We start from the raw sequence: 18,578 nt of genomic DNA, 5'->3' as shown, positions 1-18,578 counted from the left end.
CTTGTCCGCTCAGCTGAACTCGTCTTCATCATTAATAACTTCTCCTTCAAGTCCTTCCACTTCCTACAGACAAAGGGGTTGGCCGTAGGACCCGCATGGGCCCAAGTTATGCCTGCCTCTTTGTAGGTTACTTTGAACAATCCCTTTTCCGAAGCTACGCTGCCTTAAACCCCACCTCTTCCTCCGTTATATTGATAACTGTATTGGTGCCGCCTCGTGCTCCCACAAGGAGCGCAAACAGTTCATCCACTTCACCAACGCCATCCATCCCATCCTTAAGTTTCTCCGGACCATTTGTGATACATCTCTCTCCTTCCTGGGCCTCTGTGTTTCCATCTCTGGAAACCACCTGGAAACCAATATCCATTTCAAGCCTACCAACTCCCACAGCTACCTAGAATACACTTCTTCCCACCCACCTTCCTGCAAAAATGTCATCCTCTATTCCCAATTCCTCCGCCTCCTCTGCATCTGTTCCTGAGATGAGGAATTCCACTACCAGTCATCCCAGATGTCTTCGTTTTTCAAGGGTTGCAACACCCCCTCCACAGTGTTTGAAAATACCCTCGAACGCATCTCTCATGTTTTCCGCAACTCATCCCTCACACCCCCTCCCCTCAATAAAACCAAAACAGAATCTTCTCGGCCTGAGGTACCCCACCTGCCCCGACCACCCCCACCAACCTCCGGATCCAACAGATCATCCTCCAGCACCTGCGCCTTCTGCAATCTGACCCCACCACCAAAGACATTTTTCCCTCGCCACTCTTCCCTGCTTTCCGGAGGGACCACTTTCTCCATGAATCTCTTGTCCGCTCCACACTCCCCTCCAGCTCCACGTCACCCGGCTCTTTTCCCTGCAACTGCGAGAAGTGCGGAACCTGCCCCGACCACACCACTCCGTACCCTCCATCCCAGGCCGCAGGAAACCTTTCCACATCAAACAGATGTTCACCTGCACATCTGCTGATGTATATTGTATCCCCTGTTCCTAATGTGGCCTCCTCTTCATTGGGGAAAACAAGCGGAGCCTTCGAGACTGCTTTGTGGAACATCTACGCTCCACACCCTGGATGACATGTCCATTCTGGACCTCATCCAATGCCACAACGATACCACCCGAAGGCTGCAGGAACAGGACCTCATATTTTGCTTGTGAACCCTGCAGCCTAATGGTATCAATGTGGACTTCACAAACTTCAAAATCTCCCGACCCCCACCTGCATCCCAAAACCAGCCCAGCTTGTCCCTGCCTCCCTGACCTGTCCATCCTTTCTCCCACTGATCCACTCCTCCCACCTCAACCCCCGCCCCTACCTCCTACCAACCAGTCTCATCCCTGTCTCCTTGACCTGTCCGTCTTCCCTTGACTGACCAACCTCCACCCTAACTCCCCACCTACACTCACATTTACTGGCTCCATCCCAGCCTCCTTGACCTGTCTGTCTCCTCTCCACCTATCTGTTCGTTTATCCATCTTCCATCCACCTCCCCCTCTCTCTCTCTATTTATTCCAGAATCCCCTTGCCATCCCCCATTTCTGAAGAATGGTCCAGACCCAAAATGTCAGCTTTCCTGCTCCTCTGATGGTGCTTGGCCTGCTGTGTTCATCCGGCTCGATACTCTGTTATCTCAGATTCTCCAGCAGCAGCAGTTCCTACTATATCTGGAGACTGCAATGTGAGGGAAAGAAATTCTGCAGACATGTTCTGCACTATGAAGAATCTCGAGTAGACATTACTGAACACCAGACACGACAAAAGAGCATAATTTCCAACCCCAAAAGATCATATTGCAGATCACTATTTCCCACCTCTAAGGTGTGACTGCCCTCCTCCTAAAAGCCTTAAATGTGACACAGCAACAAATTATATTCTCGAATCAAAAACAAAGTTGCTGGAAAAGCTCAGCAGATCTGGCAGCATCTTTGAAGGAAAAAAAACAGAGTCAATGTTTGGGGTTCAGTGACCCTTCCTCAGAATTGATGGTGGCTGAGAAAATGTCAGTTCATATGCTGAGAATAGGGAGGTGGATGGGGTAGAGAGTAACCGAGATGCTAGGGCCCAAAGAGAGAGAAAGAAGTTGGACAGACAAAGGAGTTTATAACGATCAGACTGGAAGGGTGAGTAGTTGCTAATAGGGACTGTTAGTGACTAACAACAGGGAGTGTGTAATGGCAGGCTGTGTGGTAACAAGGCCTGGTGTGTGGGGTGAGGTGCTGGGACATGGGAGAGTTTAGGCCCTAAAATTATTGAACTCAATATTGAGTCCGGAGGGCTGCAGAGTCCCCAAGTGGAAAATGAGGTGTTGTTCCTCCAGCTTGCTTTGGGCTTCACTGTAACACTGCAGCAAGCCAGAGACAGAGATGTTGGCCAGGAGCAGGGTGGTGCATTAAAGTGGCAGGCAACAGGCAGCTCAGAGACTTTTTTTACAAGCCGAGCATAGATGTTCTACCTCGCGTTCACCAAGTCTTCACTTCATTTCCCAATGCAGAGGAGACCACATTGTGTGCAGCGAATGCAGTAGCCTAGATTCTGGGAAGTTCAGGTGAAGTGTTGCTTCACCTGGGAGGTATGTTTGGCGATACTGGGGAGGGAGGGGGTAAATGTGCAGGTGTTGCACCTTCACCGGTTACAGGGGACGGGCCGTAGGGCTGTGGGGAATTGTTGGGGGTGAAGGAAGTGTGTACCATGGTGTCCCAGAGAGAACGGTCCCTGCGGAAGGCAGGCCTGTGATGCTGCTTGGCCTACTGTGTTCATCCAGCTTCACACTTTGTTATCAAGGGAGAGGTGGTCTGGTGGTGGCATCTCACTGAAAGTGGCAGAAATGGCGTCTGATGATCTTCTGGATGTGGATGCTGTTGGGATGGTTGGTGAGGCTAAGGGGAACCCTATCGCTGTTGCGGGAGGAAGGGGAAGAAGTGAGGGCAGAAGTGTGGGAGATGGATTGGACCTGGTTGAGCGCCCTGTCAACAAAGGAGCTGGGGAATCCTTGGTTGAGGAGGAAGGTGGACATGTCGGAGACTCTCTTGTTGAAGTTCGCCTCATCTGAACATATGTGCTGGAAACAGAGGAACTGAGAGAATGGGATGGAGGGAGTCTTTGTGAAAATAAAGACCGGAGTTTGTAGGCCTTCTGGAGCTGGGAGGGTCTTTCAAAACATGTCAGGGTTGTGTGGCGGGGTGGGAATATCACTCACTGGGCTGTGGTGTGGCAGATTGTGTTTGATTTGCATAAATGCAAGACATTGCTTTTGGCAAAACAAACAAGGGCAGGACTTCTACAATTTAAATTAGGGCCTTTGGTAGTGTTGCAGAACAGAGACTCGGCCATCAGGTATAATCCTTCGAAGTCTGAGTCACATACAGACAGGCTGGTTAAGGAGGCATTTAATTCGTTACCTTCTTTGCTCAGACCTTTGAGTTTGGGAGTTGGGATGTCATTTTCATGTTGTGCAGGATGTAGGTGAGGCATCTTCTGAAGTACTGTGTCCAGTTCTGGTCGCACTGTTATTGTAAGGATAATATTAATCTGGAGAGGGAACAGCAGAGATTTACCAGGGTGTCGGTGGGAATGGATGGTTTGAGATATAAGGATTAGGTTAGATTCCCTACGGTGTGGAAACAGGCCCTTTGGCACAACAAGTCCACACCACCCCTTGAAGCATCCCACCCTGACCCATCCCCCTATAGCCCACACCCTCCTGAACACTACGGGCAATTTAGCATGGCCATTCCAACGAGCCTACACATCTTTGGACTGTGGGAGGAAACCGAAGCACCCGGAGGAAACCCATGCAGACACGTGGAGAACGTGCAAACTCCACACAGACAGTTGCCCGAGGCTGGAATTGAACCCAGGTCCCTGGTGCTGTGAGGCTGCAGTGCTAATCACTGAGCCACTGTGCTGCCTGTGCCAGGACAAGGGGTGCCATGGGTGCCAGAGAGAGATGGTCTGGAATCTGTTTAAATATGAACAAATGGGATGGGTTGGATATATAGATAGAGAGTGGGAGATAGAGAGACAGTGCCACGGAAGGATGTGTTCGCAAGTTTCAGAATGCTGACATGTAGACATACTCCCTTACACCGAGAACACTGCATGGGTCCAACACTGTCGCCTGATTCAATCCGGATACATCACCACTTCAGAGTGTTTTCAGAGGCTGGATAGGCTGGGACTTTACTGACTTGTGCACAGGAGGATGAGGGGTGACCTGATTGAGGCTTTTAAATGATGAGGTGCACAAATAAATTGAATGTCGGTTATCTTTTCTTGGGGATGGAGGATTTCAAGGCTGTGGGGATGTTTCAAATTTTGAGGATCAAACATTTTAAAAGAGACATGAGGGGCAATTATTATACAGAGAGTGGTTCGTGTATGGAATAAAATTCCAGATGAAATGGTGGAAGTGAGTACAGTTACAACATTTAAAAGACATTTAGATAAGTACATGGGGAAGAAATCAGTTTGGATGGTGTTGTGAGCTGCTGCCGTCCCAGACCCTCTCTGAACAAATCCCTGATGGTTCCCATCCCCTCTTGCTGCCTGTGCAGTGGCGTGTGGAGACCAGCAGAGGGAGGCATTGCAGCACATCAAACAGCACAGAGACTGTCAGAGATAATAAAATGTGAGGCTGGATGAACACAGCAGGCCAAGCAGCATCTCGGGAGCACAGGAGCTGGTGTTTCGGGCCTAGACCCTTCATCAGAGAGGGGGATGGGGTGAGGGTTCTGGAATAAATAGGGAGAGAGGGGGAGGCGGAACGAAGATGGAGAGAAAAGAAGATAGGTGGAGAGGAGAGTATAGGTGGGGAGGTAGGGAGGGGATAGGTCAGTCCAGGGAAGATGGACAGGTCAACGAAGTGGGATGAGATTAGTAGGTCGGAGACGGAGGTGCGGCTTGAGGTGGGAGGAAGGGATGGGTGAGAGGAAGAACCTGTTGGGGAGGCAGAGACAGGCTGGTCTGGTTTTGGGATGCAGTGGGGAGCGGGGAAGAGCTGAGCTGGTTGTGCGATGCATTGGCGGGACGGGACGAACTGGGCTGGTTTTGGGATGCAGTTGGGGGGAGGGGAGATTTTGAAGCTGTTGAAATCCACATTGATACCATTGGGCTGCAGGGTTCCCAAGCGGAATGTGAGTTGCTGTTCCTGCAACCTTTGGGTGGCATCGTTGTAGTACTGCAGGAGGCCCATGATGGACATGTCATCTAAAGAATGGGAGGGGGAGTTGAAATGGTTGGCGACTGGGAGGTCCAGTTGTTTACTGCGAACCGAGCGGAGGTGTTCTGCAAAGCGGTCACCAAGCCTCCGCTTGGTTTCCCCAATGTAGAGGAAGCCACACCAAGTACAATGGATACAGTATACCACATTGGCAGATGTGCAAGTGAACCTCTGCTTAATATGGAAAGTCATCTTGGGGCCTGGGATAGGGTTGAGGGAGGAGGTGTGGGGGCAAGTGTAGCATTTCCTGCGGTTGCAGGTGAAGGTGCGGGGTGTGGTGGGGTTGGAGGGCAGTGTGGAGCGAAAAAGGGAGTCATGGAGAGAGTGGTCTCTCCGGAAAGCAGACAAGGGTGGGGATGGAAAAATGTCTTGGGTGGTGGGGTTGGATTGCAGATGGCGGAAGTGTTGGAGGATGATGCGTTGTATCCGGAGGTTGGTGGGGTGGTGTGAGAGAACGAGGGGGATCCTTTTTGGGCGGTTGTGTCTGGGGTGGGGTGTGAGGGATGTGTTGAGGGAAATGCAGGAGACGCGGTCAAGGGCGTTCTCGACCACTGTGGGGGGAAAGTTGCGGTCCTTGAAGAACTTGGACATCTGGGATGTGCGGGAGTGGAATGCCTCATCGTGGGACCAGATGCGGCGGAGGCGGAGGAATTGGGAATAGCGGATGGAATTTTTGCAGGAGGGCGGGTGGTTGGAGGTGTATTCTAGGTAGCTGTTGGAGTCGGTGGGCTTGAAATGGACATCAGTTACAAGCTGGTTGCCTGAGATGGAGACTGAGAGTTCCAGGAAGGTGAGGGATGTGCTGGAGATGGCCCAGGTGAACTGAAGGTTGGGGTGGAAGGTGTAGGTGAAGTGGATGAACTGTTCGAGCTCCTCTGGGGAGCAAGAGGTGGCACTGATGCAGTCATCAATGTAACACCGGAGGAAGAGGTGGGGTTTGGGGCCTGTGTAGGTGCGGAAGAGGGACTGTTCCACGTAACCTACAAAGAGGCAGGCATAGCTGGGGCCCATGCGGGTGCCCATGGCCACCCCGTTTGTCTGTAGGAAGTGGGAGGAATCGAAAGAGAAATTGTTGAGGGTGAGGACGAGTTCGGCGAGGCGGATGAGGGTGTCGGTGGAGGGGGACTGGTTGGGCCTGCAGGACAGGAAGAAGCGGAGAACCTTGAAGCCATCTGCATGCGGAATACAGGTGTATGGGGACTGGACATCCATGGTGAAAATGAGGTGTTTGGTGCCAGGGAATTGGAAGTTCTGGAGGAGGTGGAGGGCGCGGGTGGTGTCACGGACGTAGGTAGGGAGTTCCTGGACCAAACGGGAGAAAATGGAGTCCAGATAGGTAGAGATGAGTTTGATGGGGTAGGAACAGGCTGAGACAATGGGTCGACCAGGGCAGGCAGGTTTGTGGATCATTTGGACATAGAGCAGTTTTTCCGCCGCCTTCGCCTCCATGCTTACTTCTTCAACCGGGAACCTAACCCTCCCTCCACTGATTCCCTTCACCCGCTTCCAACACAAGTCCTCCTCCTGGACACCACCCCCAGGCCTCCTACACTCCCTTGACCTCTTCATCTCCAACTGCCGTCGAGACATTAACCGCCTCAACCTCTCCACCCTTCTCACATACTCCAACCTCTCCCCTACAGAACGGGCAGCCCTCCGTTCCCTCCGCTCCAACCCCAACCTCACCATCAAACCCGCAGACAAAGGTAGCGCAGTGGTAGTGTGGCACACTGACCTCTAGATCGCCAAGGCCAAACGCCAACTCTCCAACACCTCGTGCTACTGCCCCCTTCATCATGACCCCACCACCGAGCACCAAACCATCATCTCCAACACCATTCATGACCTCATCACCTCAGGGGACCTCCCACCCACAGCCTCCAAACTTATTATTCCCCAACCCCACATGGGCCATTTCTGTCTCCTTCCCAAAATCCACAAACCTGCCTGCCCTGGTCGACCCATTGTCTCAGCCTGTTCCTACCCCATCGAACTCATCTCCACCCATCTGGACTCCATTTTCTCCCCTTTTGTCCAGGAGCTCCGTACCTACATCCGTGACACCACCCACGCCCTCCACCTCCTTCAGAACTTACAATTCCCTGGCCCCCAACACCTCATTTTCATCATGGATGTCCAGTCCCTATACACTTGTATTCCGCATGTAGATGGCCTCAAGGCCCTCCGCTTCTTCCTGTCCTGCAGGCCCCACCAGTCCCCCTCCACCAACACCCTCATCCGCCTCGCCGAACTCGTCCTCACCCTCAACAACTTCTCTTTCGATTCCTCCCGCTTCCTACAGACAAAGAGGGTGACCATGGGCACCCGCATGGGACCCAGCTATGCCTGCCTCTTTGTAGGTTACGTGGAACAATCCCTCTTCCGCACCTACACAGGCCCCAAACCCCACCTCTTCCTCCGTTACATTGATGACTGTATCGGCGCCACCTCTTGCTCCTCAGAGGAGCTCGAACAGTTCATCCACTTCACCTACACCTTCCACCCCGACCTTCAGTTTACCTGGGCCATCTCCAGCACATCCCTCACCTTCCTGGAACTCTCAGTCTCCATCTCAGGCAACCAGCTTGTAACTGATGTCCATTTCAATCCCCCCGACTCCCACAGCTACCTAGAATACACCTCATCCCACCCACCCTCCTGCAAAAATTCCATCCCCTATTCACAATTCCTCCGCCTCCGCTGCATCTGCTCCCACAATAAGGCATTCCACTCCCGCACATCCCAGATGTCCAAGTTCTTCAAGGACCACAACTTTCCCCCCACAGTGGTCGAGAACGCCCTTGACCGCGTCTCCCGCATTTCCCGCAACACATCCCTCACACCCCGCCCCCGCCACAACTGCCCAACGAGGATCCCCCTCGTTCTCACCCCCCACCCCACCAACCTCCGGATACACCACATCATCCTCTGACACTTCCACCATCTACAATCCGACCCCACCACCCAAAGCATTTTTCCATCCCCACCCTTGTCTGCTTTCCGGAGAGACCACTCTCTCCGTGACTCCCTTGTTCACTCCACACTCCCCACCAACCCCACCACACCCGGCACCTTCCCCTGCAACTGCAGGAAATGCTACACTTGCCCCCACACCTCCTCCCTCACCCCCATCCCAGGCCCCAAGATGACTTTCCATATTCAGCAGAGGTTCACCTGCACATCTGCCAATGTGGTATACTGCATCCGCTGTACCCAGTGTGGCTTCCTCTACATTGGGGAAACCAAGCGGAGGCTTGGTGACCGCTTTGCAGAACACCTCCGGCTCGGTTCGCAACAAACAACTGCACCTCCCAGTCGCAAACGATTTCCACTCCCCCTCCCATTGTTTAGATGACATGTCCATCATGGGCCTCCTGCAGTGCCACAATGATGCCACCCGCAGGTTGCAGGAACAGCAACTCATATTCCGCTTGGGAACCCTGCAGCCCAATGGTATCAATGTGGACTTCACCAGCTTCAAAATCTCCCCTTCCCCCACCGCATCCCAAAACCAGCCCAGTTCGTCCCCTCCCGCCACTGCATCACACAACCAGCCCAGTTCGTCCCGTCCCCCGACTGCATCCCAAAACCAGTCCAACCTGTCTCTGCGTCCCTAACCTGTTCTTCTCTCACCCATCCCTTCCTCCCACCTCAAGCCGCACCTCCATCTCCGAACTACTAACCTCATCCCACCTTCTTGACCTGGCCATCTTCCCTGGACTGACCTATCCCCTCCCTACCTCCCCACCTATACTCTCCTCTCCACCTATCTTCTTTTCTCTCCATCTTCGGTCCGCCTCCCCCTCTCTCCCTATTTATTCCAGAACCCTCTCCCCATCCCCGTCTCTGATGAAGGGTCTAGGCCCGAAACGTCAGCTTTTGTGCTCCTGAGATGCTGCTTGGTCTGCTGTGTTCATCCAGCTCCACACTTTATTATCTTGGATTCTCCAGCATCTGCAGTTCCCATTATCTCAGAGACTGTCAGACCTGCCCCACACAGAGACACACAGATACACACACAAATACACCGATACTTACACAAATAAGGGGAGCCTATCAGAATGTCTCTGTCTCTGTGGTTTGTCAATATTTCATTCATTCCATCTGGTGTGTGTCAGGATTTCTGTTATTCCATGGACAGCATTTCCTTATTTGAGTCACTCCATGCGAGTACAGCAGTATTTGCTCTCTCCAGTGAGTGTGTCAGTATTTCAGTTGTTCCATGGGGACTGTGACTCTGTGAGATTTTCAATGCTTGATTATTGAAGATGTTGGGAGACAAGTAAATATTACAGGTTAGTTTCAGTATCTGAGCTGTCTGAAGGAGGAGGTGTAGGAGGGAGACTCCGTGCTCCCTTCCTGGGAGCTGGTGGAGACGATGTGTTGTGAGCCCACCCTCCTGCCCACCGAGACCGTGGGGATTCCATTTGTACCGTCTCGATATAAAAGGGAGATGGCATCAGGGGCATGGTTTCTAAGCTATGCCAGGTGGGAATGGAACTGACAGTGGGGTTAAAGTGAGAATTACTCTTCACTGAACATTACTCCTTACTCAGTCGGTGGGATGTGTATATTTTGGAATCTCCACACAGGTCGTCCTGGTTCTCTCCAGCTCATTCCAGGGCCCTCCCCATGCGGCGGGGGAAGGTGGGTTCGGGAACTGATGTGGGGAACACCACCGCCCTGCTTGGCCTTTTCTGTCCTATTCCAGGCTGTTCCTCCTGGAATGAGGGAAAGGGAGGAAGGGAATGAACGTGAATGCGCATGGCCCTGCTGTTAGTGATGGTGTAGGTGAGGGGGAAGTGGTGAGGTGTCCGGATTGAATCAGTCGACAATGTTGGATCAATGCAGTGTCTTCAGTGTTGGGGAGTATGTCTACATGTCAGCATTCTAAAGTTGTGAACACATCCTTCCATGACACAGTCTCTCAATCTCCCCCTCTCTGTCTGTATATCCAACCCATCCCATTTGTTCGTATTTAAACTGATTCCCCACCATCTCTCTCTGGCAGTGATTTTCACACCCATGGCACCCCTTGTCATGGCACATTGGAGATATGGAGCTGTAAATGGATGGGAGCCTCACATCCTGTCACTTCCAGCATGGGCTGCAAGTTTCCCCAGGCTGGGAGGTGATTTAACACAGCGTTACCGAGCACTGCACTGGGGTGGTCTGTACAGATCTACACGCTGGGAGGGTAACTGCTCCAGGTTTGCAGATCAGTTCAGTGGTGTTCACCTCACTGCCCCCCCACCCCCCCGTGCTGGAGAGATACCTGGTCCGGATTTATATATTAATGCACTGGTGTGGTCTGCACAGCTCCCCGTGCTGGACTGATATCTATTTGGCTGGTGAGGCCTGCACAGTGTCCCACTCTGGACAGATTGCTGGGTTGTATTGAGCAGGACACTAGCCTGGTCTGCACAGTGCTCCATGCTGAACAGATATTCCATCTGGGTTTGTGGTGTCTGGGCTGATTCTGTGAGGTGGATTGAGAATGTGAGATAACTGACCACTTCAGCTGATCTGGCAATGCCTTTAATTTGTGTTTGCCAGTTGTGTTGAGTTTGGGGAGAGATTTCCACCGCGAGGCTGAGTGGGTCTCACCAAAACTGAAGGACAGAAGGGCCTTTGTGATGTGGATCTTTTATGACTCCATCACATTCTGTATCCGACATTCCCCGGAACATTCTGTAACCGACATTCCCCGGAACATTCTGTATCCGACATTATTTGTGAACAGTTGGATGCTAGTTAATTGAATAAAAGATAAGATCCCGAGGGAAAAGATCCCATTCCAGAGAGAAGGAGACTCTGTTTCAATTTCCCCTCAGGCGGTTAATGGGGTGAATACATTTTCCCTGTGTTCATGTTTCTTCACAAACAAAAATTGACCACAATGTGGACCAAAAGACTGAAATTTCCATCCTCCGTTTGTCTTCAGGGAACTGGGAGAGAATCCTTCAGGAGAGCAACGTCTTCACCCTCTATATCAGGAACTGTAAGGAAATGACCTGTGCCTGCTCTCGAGTGATCGAGTCTGTGGGAATGTTCTAGAAGCCATCTGTCCTTCTGGATGTGTGTTTGTGTCTTTCAGGAGGGAGAGTTTCTTGTATTTTATGTTAGCTTTTTTGTAAAATAAAACAAATTGAGACATTACTACGGGTTGTTTCAGCTTTTCTTTTCAGTAAATCAGCGATAAATTTGAAAATGCCACTGGGTCCTCAATCAAACTGGTAACTTTGCCTCCAGGCTGATATATATTTTATTTATTTTCCTTCCTCACAGTTAACGTAGTGACGATCTACGTCCTGCTTTATAAAGATTGTCGATTGTCTCCATATGTCAGACGTTACCTGGGGGCCATGGCAGTGGCGGATCTACTGGTCATTATCCTCGACCTGATATTGAGACACATTCCCACTGTTTATCTGGAACAGTTTTTATTCCTGTATTCCATCCCCGTGTGTAATATCCACGCCGTCCTGCTTTATGCAGCCACTGACTGTTCTGTCTGTTTCACCGTCACTTTCACCTTTGATCGATTTGTGGCCATTTGTTGCCAGAAGCTGAAAAGTAAATATTGCAGTGAGAAAACGGCGGCTGTGGTTCTGGGAACAGTGACTGTGCTGAGCTGTTTAAAGAACATTTTCTGGTACTTTATGTTCAAAGCTCGCTATCGGCTAAAGAACGACCCCTGGTTTTGTGATGTAACAGACGATGTTGAATCATCTCGTGTCTGGGTCACAATCGAGTTCCTCCACCACATTCTAACCCCGACTCTCCCATTTCTCCTGATTCTGCTGCTCAATGTTTTCACCATCAGACACATTTTAGTGACCAGCAGAGCCCGCAGGAGACTCCGGGCTCACACCAATGGGGACGGTCAGTGTGACACAGAAATGAGAAATCGAAAAAAATCCATCATTTTACTGTTTGCGATCTCGGCCAATTTCATCCTGTTATGGTCAATGTTAATGGTGTATTCCATATGGTTCCGGATGTGGTGGTTTGGGTATCAGTCTGTGCATCTAGCTCGCTTTGTGCAGGAATTGGGCTTCATGCTGCAGCTCCTCAGTTGCTGCACAAACACCGCGATTTATGCCGTGACCCAGACTCAGTTCAGGCAGCAGCTGAAGAATGTGCTGAAATATCCCTTTACCCAAATTCATCAATCAATCAAATTCACTCATTAATCAATCCATCCAGGATTTTCTCATTTCAGTTCAATGTTTCAGCAATTAAGCAGCCTGTCGCTATGGTAACAGACTGAGGGTAGTGCTGGTTTATCCAACCTTATCCCACAGGGGGTTACAGGGAAACATGTCAATGTTTCTCTCAACTCACAGGCCAAAGAGAAAAGGCACCATTCCACTGACTGTAACTACTACTTCACTGTGTAATTAAATAAACAGGAGCCAGGCTGCAGAGCAAAAATGTTGTCGTCTGTCTTTGTGCTGAAGAAGCTGAGTGGGGAGAGACAGACCCGGCCCCATGTCCTGTCCTCAGGGAAGGGGAGGGGACTGGGGACAAGCACAGGATATGGGTTTAAGTCCGTCTGTCCTTGCAGTCACCTGTGTGTCACCCATTCTGACCCGGCCTCGACAGAATTCATCTCTACCTCCGTTACATCTCCCTCCATATCTCCCTCCAAATCTCATCATGTCCCTCTCTCTCCTCATTCTTTTTACTCCCCTCTTTTATTTGCAGACCCTCTCTCCCACATTCTCCTTCACACTCTCGACTTTCCAACCTCCGTCTCTTTCTGGTTTTTGACAGCCCCCATGGCTCACTTCATCTCATCCTCTCTCACCTCCCATGGCTGGGGGAACAGTGTGGATTGGGGAATAGGATGGTGCTCGGGACCATCGTATGGGTGAAGGCCACGCCTGTTGTTAAAGGATTAGTGTAGTGGGGGTGCAGCAGGTCAGTGGGAGGGGAACAAAGTGGGTGTAGGATCCCTGGCATTTTTCAGGGGAACAGTGTTGTGGTGGGGCTGAAGGTCATCCCTGTGTGTGTTGGGAACAATGGACACTGCTGTGGGAAACATCTAGGTGTGGGCCCACATGCCATTGCCATGGGCCAGGACTGAGTGTGTCAATCTGGTGCTATTAAACATAGGCGTAACTGAAGGACAAACAGTGAAAGCAGCTTGTGATTGACACAGCTAAGGGACCACCTAAACAGCAGATCAGGTCTGAGCTGTGCAGACCTGCCGAGGGGAGCTGTGAATGGAGGTGGGCAACTCGAGCCATAACAGGAAGATACATCTCCGTAAATATTCCCAGAGTCAATGCTGAGGGAACACAGGGCATCGTTCCACTGACACGGCAGAACTGTTTGCTTCCATCTTCAATAAGAAGTGTCGAGCTGATGACCCCTCGGTTCGATTTGGTTTGAGTTATTACTGTCACATGTACCGAGATACAGTGAGAAGTTTTGTTTTGCATGCAGTACAGCCATATCACACAGGTATGCCTTTTGTATCTTCTTATTGTTGCCCCTCCTGAGAACGTCAATGTCCCTGATGTCAATCTTGAACTAATTGACTCCCTCCATGGAATATCGGGAAACAGCTGAAGGAACTGGACATTACAAAAGCTGTAGGCACTGACAGACTTTCAGCAATAACACTGAAGGGTCATGTTCCAGAACTGGCATGGACCCAAGCCAATCTGTGCCAGTATATTCACAGCACTGGCATCTACCCAGAAATACGGGCAATTGCCCAGCAATTTCCTGAGCGCAAAAGGCAGAAAAAAAATTGAGTTGATTGGCAGCCAATCAGTTATCTCCCAATGTTCAATGAAGTGATGGAAGGGAAGTGGACAGGACTCGCAAGCATCACATTCTCAACAATTAGCTTCTCACTGACACTCTATATCTTCTAATGTTCGCTGTCTTTGTTCATAGTCTCAATTTGCTTGTCGTTTTAGATTTTAGACACCTTCTTTCTGGCAGGGAGGTGGCATTCAAACAGAATCACATCAAACATGAGCTTTCCGAATGGTGGGCCAGAGAGAGAGAGCAAGAGAGAAAATGTAGAGAGAGAGAGGAAGGAAGAAATGGGAGAGATGGTGAGAGATTGTTCGAGGGGGGAGATGGTTGGAGATAAACGGAGGGGGTGAGAAAGAAGGAGCGAAAGGGACATAGAGAAGGAGGGAGGGACAGAGAGGGGAGAGAGAGAATGTGCGAGCGCAGGGTAAGAGAGAAGGAAAGAGAAAGGCTCCCCTGTCTCACCACTGACTTGTCCCTTATGTTAAAGTGGTAACACGCCACTATCTGCTGGCCTCCCCTGCCACTGCACAGGGGATGGTGAAGGGTGAAAAGCATCAGGGGTTCAATCAGAGAGAAAGAGAGAGGGGCTCGATCACAGCAACAGCAACACACACACAAAATGTGCTGGTACAGAGAGGATTGAAAATGTACTGATGCTCGTCAGAGTAAATATGTTCATGTTCAGAAATGTTGTGTTCCCCCTGCAAATGTGGAAATGGTTTGCCTTTGGGCATTTTCCTGACATTATATACATTTAATAGAGTATTCGCTTTGCGAATGTACTCAGGTACCTTCGAGTAAACCGTTTTGTGAGGAGGCATGGGGAATCTTATTACACTTTCTGCAATTTGTCATGTTTTGGAATCTACTCTCCCAGATCCTAAGCTGGAAAAGAAATCAAATGTGAAGGGAGTGAGATCAGCAGTGGGCTTGTTCATGTCTCGTTCTGCTAATATCTCAGGGACAACATCTATTGGACAAAACTTCTCTGTGTCTCCAAAGACATTGTTTCAAGAGCGAAGCAACTGTGTGTCCGGAGATGTTAAAACACTGCGATGCCTTCCAAGGAACAAAAAAATCAGCGGTTTGTGTAGAGTCGTCGGGAGGCCGACGATAAAGTATCACTTTAAATACAAGAGGGAGCGAGAAAATGAGTTTTTAATTCCTAACTTTTTAATTCATTCATGATTCACTCATTCAAACATCCCTCCAGGGAGTACCCCTGCAGCCAGAGATTGAAATACAGATACATACACACAGAGACACACATATGGAGACACACATTAACAGGACAGGTGTATCACTTTAAACAAAAGAGGTAGAGACAGAATGAAAGAGGAGAGGAGGTAAAACACATTTCAATGGATTCACCACCAAGACAAGAGAGACCCCACTGCACCGAGACACAGGCACAGAGACACACACAAACAGAGAGACAGACACTAATGCACACTCATAAACACTAACTCACACTCATGCACACAGTTACAGAGACACACGGACATATTCATACACAGTCACAAATATACACAGACCGAGAGAAATAAACTAGGGATAATTTGTGCAATGAACAAATGTCCACTCGTACAACAGATCCATGTCACCATTTGATGTACGTCGCTGAAGTGGATTTACGTTCATTCCCAGAAGCTCATTAAAAGTAAACTCACGGACTTTACTGATCACGTTCAACACCATTCACACCTCGTGTTGGTTTGTGTGAAAATACTATGTTTCGCTGTGGGATAAATCTGTGTTCCCTGGTTGTAGAAGATTCTGTTCCCATGTCTGAATAAAAGTGTTTTGCAGCTGGTTTGAACCTCCAGCTTTGTCTCTGTGTGTATTTCAGGTCTGAGGCGAGTGTGTGTGTGTGTGTGTGTGTGTGTGTGTGTGTGTGTGTGTGTGTGTGTTTGTGTGTGTGTGTGTGTGTATGTGTCCGTGTATCTCACTCTCTTTTTCTTTCTCTTTGAATTCCTGTCTCTTTCTCTCAAAGTCTCTCCTCTTGTCTCCCTTTCGCTCTTTCTCTCTCTGTCTCTTACTCTTGCCTGTGTCTCTGTCTCTCACAGAGTCAACTCTTTATTTCATTCTCCCCCTCTCTCACTGGCAACTTCTCTTTTGGGCCCCTCCCTCACGCTTTGTCCCTTCCATTCCCATGTCTTTTCCCTCCACTTTTATTTGTCTTTTCTCTCTGCATTTTTTTTCTGCATTTTTCTCTGCCTCTCTCTTTCCCCACCTCCCACCCCAAAACGTGACGTTTAGATTTTTGTGTATTCCAGTTTTGAGCCCCGATACTCTTTTCATTTCACATTCTCCCCTCCTCCATTTCCCCCGATATTTCCCTCAACACGTTTCATTGACTCCTGGTTTTGCCCCTCTCGCGACCCTCCGAGGTGCATCTTCAAATGTTGCCACCCCTTCACAGTATTGTACCCCATCTACACATTTTGTGCCCACCAAAACTCTATTGCCCCCTTAGATACTGCACTGCCCCCGCACAAATATTTAGCCCCCACCTGCCAAAATTGCGCTCCGAATATTGCATTTCCCACATTTCCGTTCCCTCCAAATACCGAACAATAACAAAGTTGCTGGAAAAGCCCAACCGGCCTGGCAGCATCTGAGAAGGAAAACGTTTCGGGTCCCGGGACCCAGTTCTGAGGAAGCACCCGAAACGTTACCTCTGTTTTCTCCTTCACAGATGCTGCCAGACCTGTGGGCTTTTCCAGTAACTTTGTTTCTGTTCCTGATTTACAGCATCCGCCGTTCTTCCGGTTTTTATTCACTGCAGATATTGCCCCTTAAGTGTGCCCTCCATCCCTATTTTGGAACTGCCCCCGCCCCCACTTTGTGCCCTCACAAATGTTGCTCTCCCCCTCCCCCCAACACAGGTTTGGGCCTGACAGAGGCAGAGGGACAGACAGAGCCAGGAACAAACAGAAAGAGAGGGAGACAGGGATAGGACAGAGGGACAGGGACCGACAGAGGGAGAGGAACAGAAAGAGGGAGGCAGGGAGAGAGGGAGACTGACAGCTGGAGAGGGAGGGAGAGAGAAAGGCAGGCAGGCAGACAGAAAGAGAATTTGAGAGGATAAAAAGGGGCATTGACTGTGGAGAGAAAAGCCACCGGGAGAGAGGGAGAGAGTGAGGAAGGCACTCCAATAACTATTCAGCACCCGCAATTCCGACATTGAGTCCAAACCCTGCTCCCAGAGAAAGGGACAGTGATAGAAAGACACAGGCAGGCAGAGTGACACCCCCAGGGAGAGAGACAGAGGGATAAAGAGAGAGAAAGTTAGTGTAGGACTGACAAAGAAAGATAAGCGGGAGAGTGAGCCGGGGGGAAGTGAAGGGGAGAGTGAGCGGGGGGGGGAAGGAAGTGGGAGAGTGAGCGAGAGGAAGGGAGGGGGATAGTGAGCGGGGGAAAGGGAGGGGGAGAGTGAGCGGAGGGAAGGGAGGGCGAGAGTGAGCGGGGTGGGAAGTAGTGGGGGAGTGATTGGGGGAAGGGAAGAGGAGAATGAGCAGGAGGGGGAGAGTGAGCGGGGGTGAAGGGAGGGGGTAGTGAGCGGGGGGAATGGAGGGGGAGAATGAACGGGGTGTGGGGAGAGTGAATGGGGTGAGGAGGGGAGGGTGAATGAGGCGGGAGGGGGAGAGTGAACGGGGGGAGCGATGGGGAGAGTGAATGGCGTGTGGGGAGAGTGAATGGGGGGGTTGATGTGAAGAATGTGGGAGCGGCCGGCGGCTGGGAATATGGAGAGAGAGGGAGACGATGGGATCGGACTGTTCAGCAACCCCCCTTTGCCTTTCTGCCACACCAGTCCCCAGCCCAGAGCTCATCCCGATGTGGTACAAACCCCTGAGACAGCCGGAACCCCACAGTTAGTTTCCCTCGTGAGCACGAGTTTGGAAATGAACCACAAGAAGATGGAATGGTTTATTGTCGCTCTCTATCAATCTCTCTCTCTGGTTCCAGCTCCCGTCTGAGGATTCGTCATGGCAGAACAATTTGATTCTTTCTCTGTCTCTGTACCGTCCCGAGTTTCAGCTCCTGGATTAAATCTCCTCAGGGATGGCGGGTGTGATAAAGACGGAGACTGAAATAAAATTTGAATAAAACTGTACAAAAAGCATCAAAAGCACAGCAAGATCCCAACCCTGGCTACATTTCACAATCTGACAACCTGTCCCCCCCGACAGCAAGATCCCACCTCACTCCAGAACAGTGGAACACCTCAAAGTTTGCAGACGAACCCATTTGGATGAGAGGGTGAGCTGTGATGAGGATGCAGAGATGGATGCAGAATATTTGGACAGTTTGTGTGGGTGCGCAAATTTATGGCAGATGCAGTCTAGCGAGTTCTGAGAAGATTTGTAGCTCAGGTTGAGGTTGACGAAACGTCTGAAAACTAACCTTCCAGCTCAGCGAGCAAACGCACATCCAGATGCAGTCTAATTTGGGTAAAAGTGAGGTTATTCAGTTTGGAAGCAAAAACAAAAGGCAGATTACTACCTGAATGGCTGTAAATTGGGAGGGGGGAGTGTGCAGTGGGACCTGGGTGCCCCTGTGCACCAGATGCTGAAGGT

The 18,578-nt window shown here is 50.4% G+C and overlaps 1 protein-coding gene across 1 annotated transcript in view; it reads left to right on the top strand.

Annotated features, from left to right (window-relative positions):
- LOC132210203 (uncharacterized) overlaps window positions 1-18,578 on the top strand; it is a 77,355-nt gene that overhangs the window by 52,268 nt on the left and 6,509 nt on the right. The window contains exons 2-4 of the mRNA XM_059649628.1: window positions 11,509-11,688; window positions 14,876-15,082; window positions 17,813-17,872. Of these exons, the coding sequence (XP_059505611.1) occupies window positions 11,509-11,688; window positions 14,876-15,082; window positions 17,813-17,872 (447 nt within the window). The remainder of the gene's footprint in view (window positions 1-11,508; window positions 11,689-14,875; window positions 15,083-17,812; window positions 17,873-18,578) is intronic.

The sequence above is a fragment of the Stegostoma tigrinum genome, chromosome 11 (assembly GCF_030684315.1).
Source record: "Stegostoma tigrinum isolate sSteTig4 chromosome 11, sSteTig4.hap1, whole genome shotgun sequence".
Classification (NCBI taxonomy): domain Eukaryota; kingdom Metazoa; phylum Chordata; class Chondrichthyes; order Orectolobiformes; family Stegostomatidae; genus Stegostoma; species Stegostoma tigrinum.
This window is presented reverse-complemented; position numbering and strand designations above follow the sequence as displayed.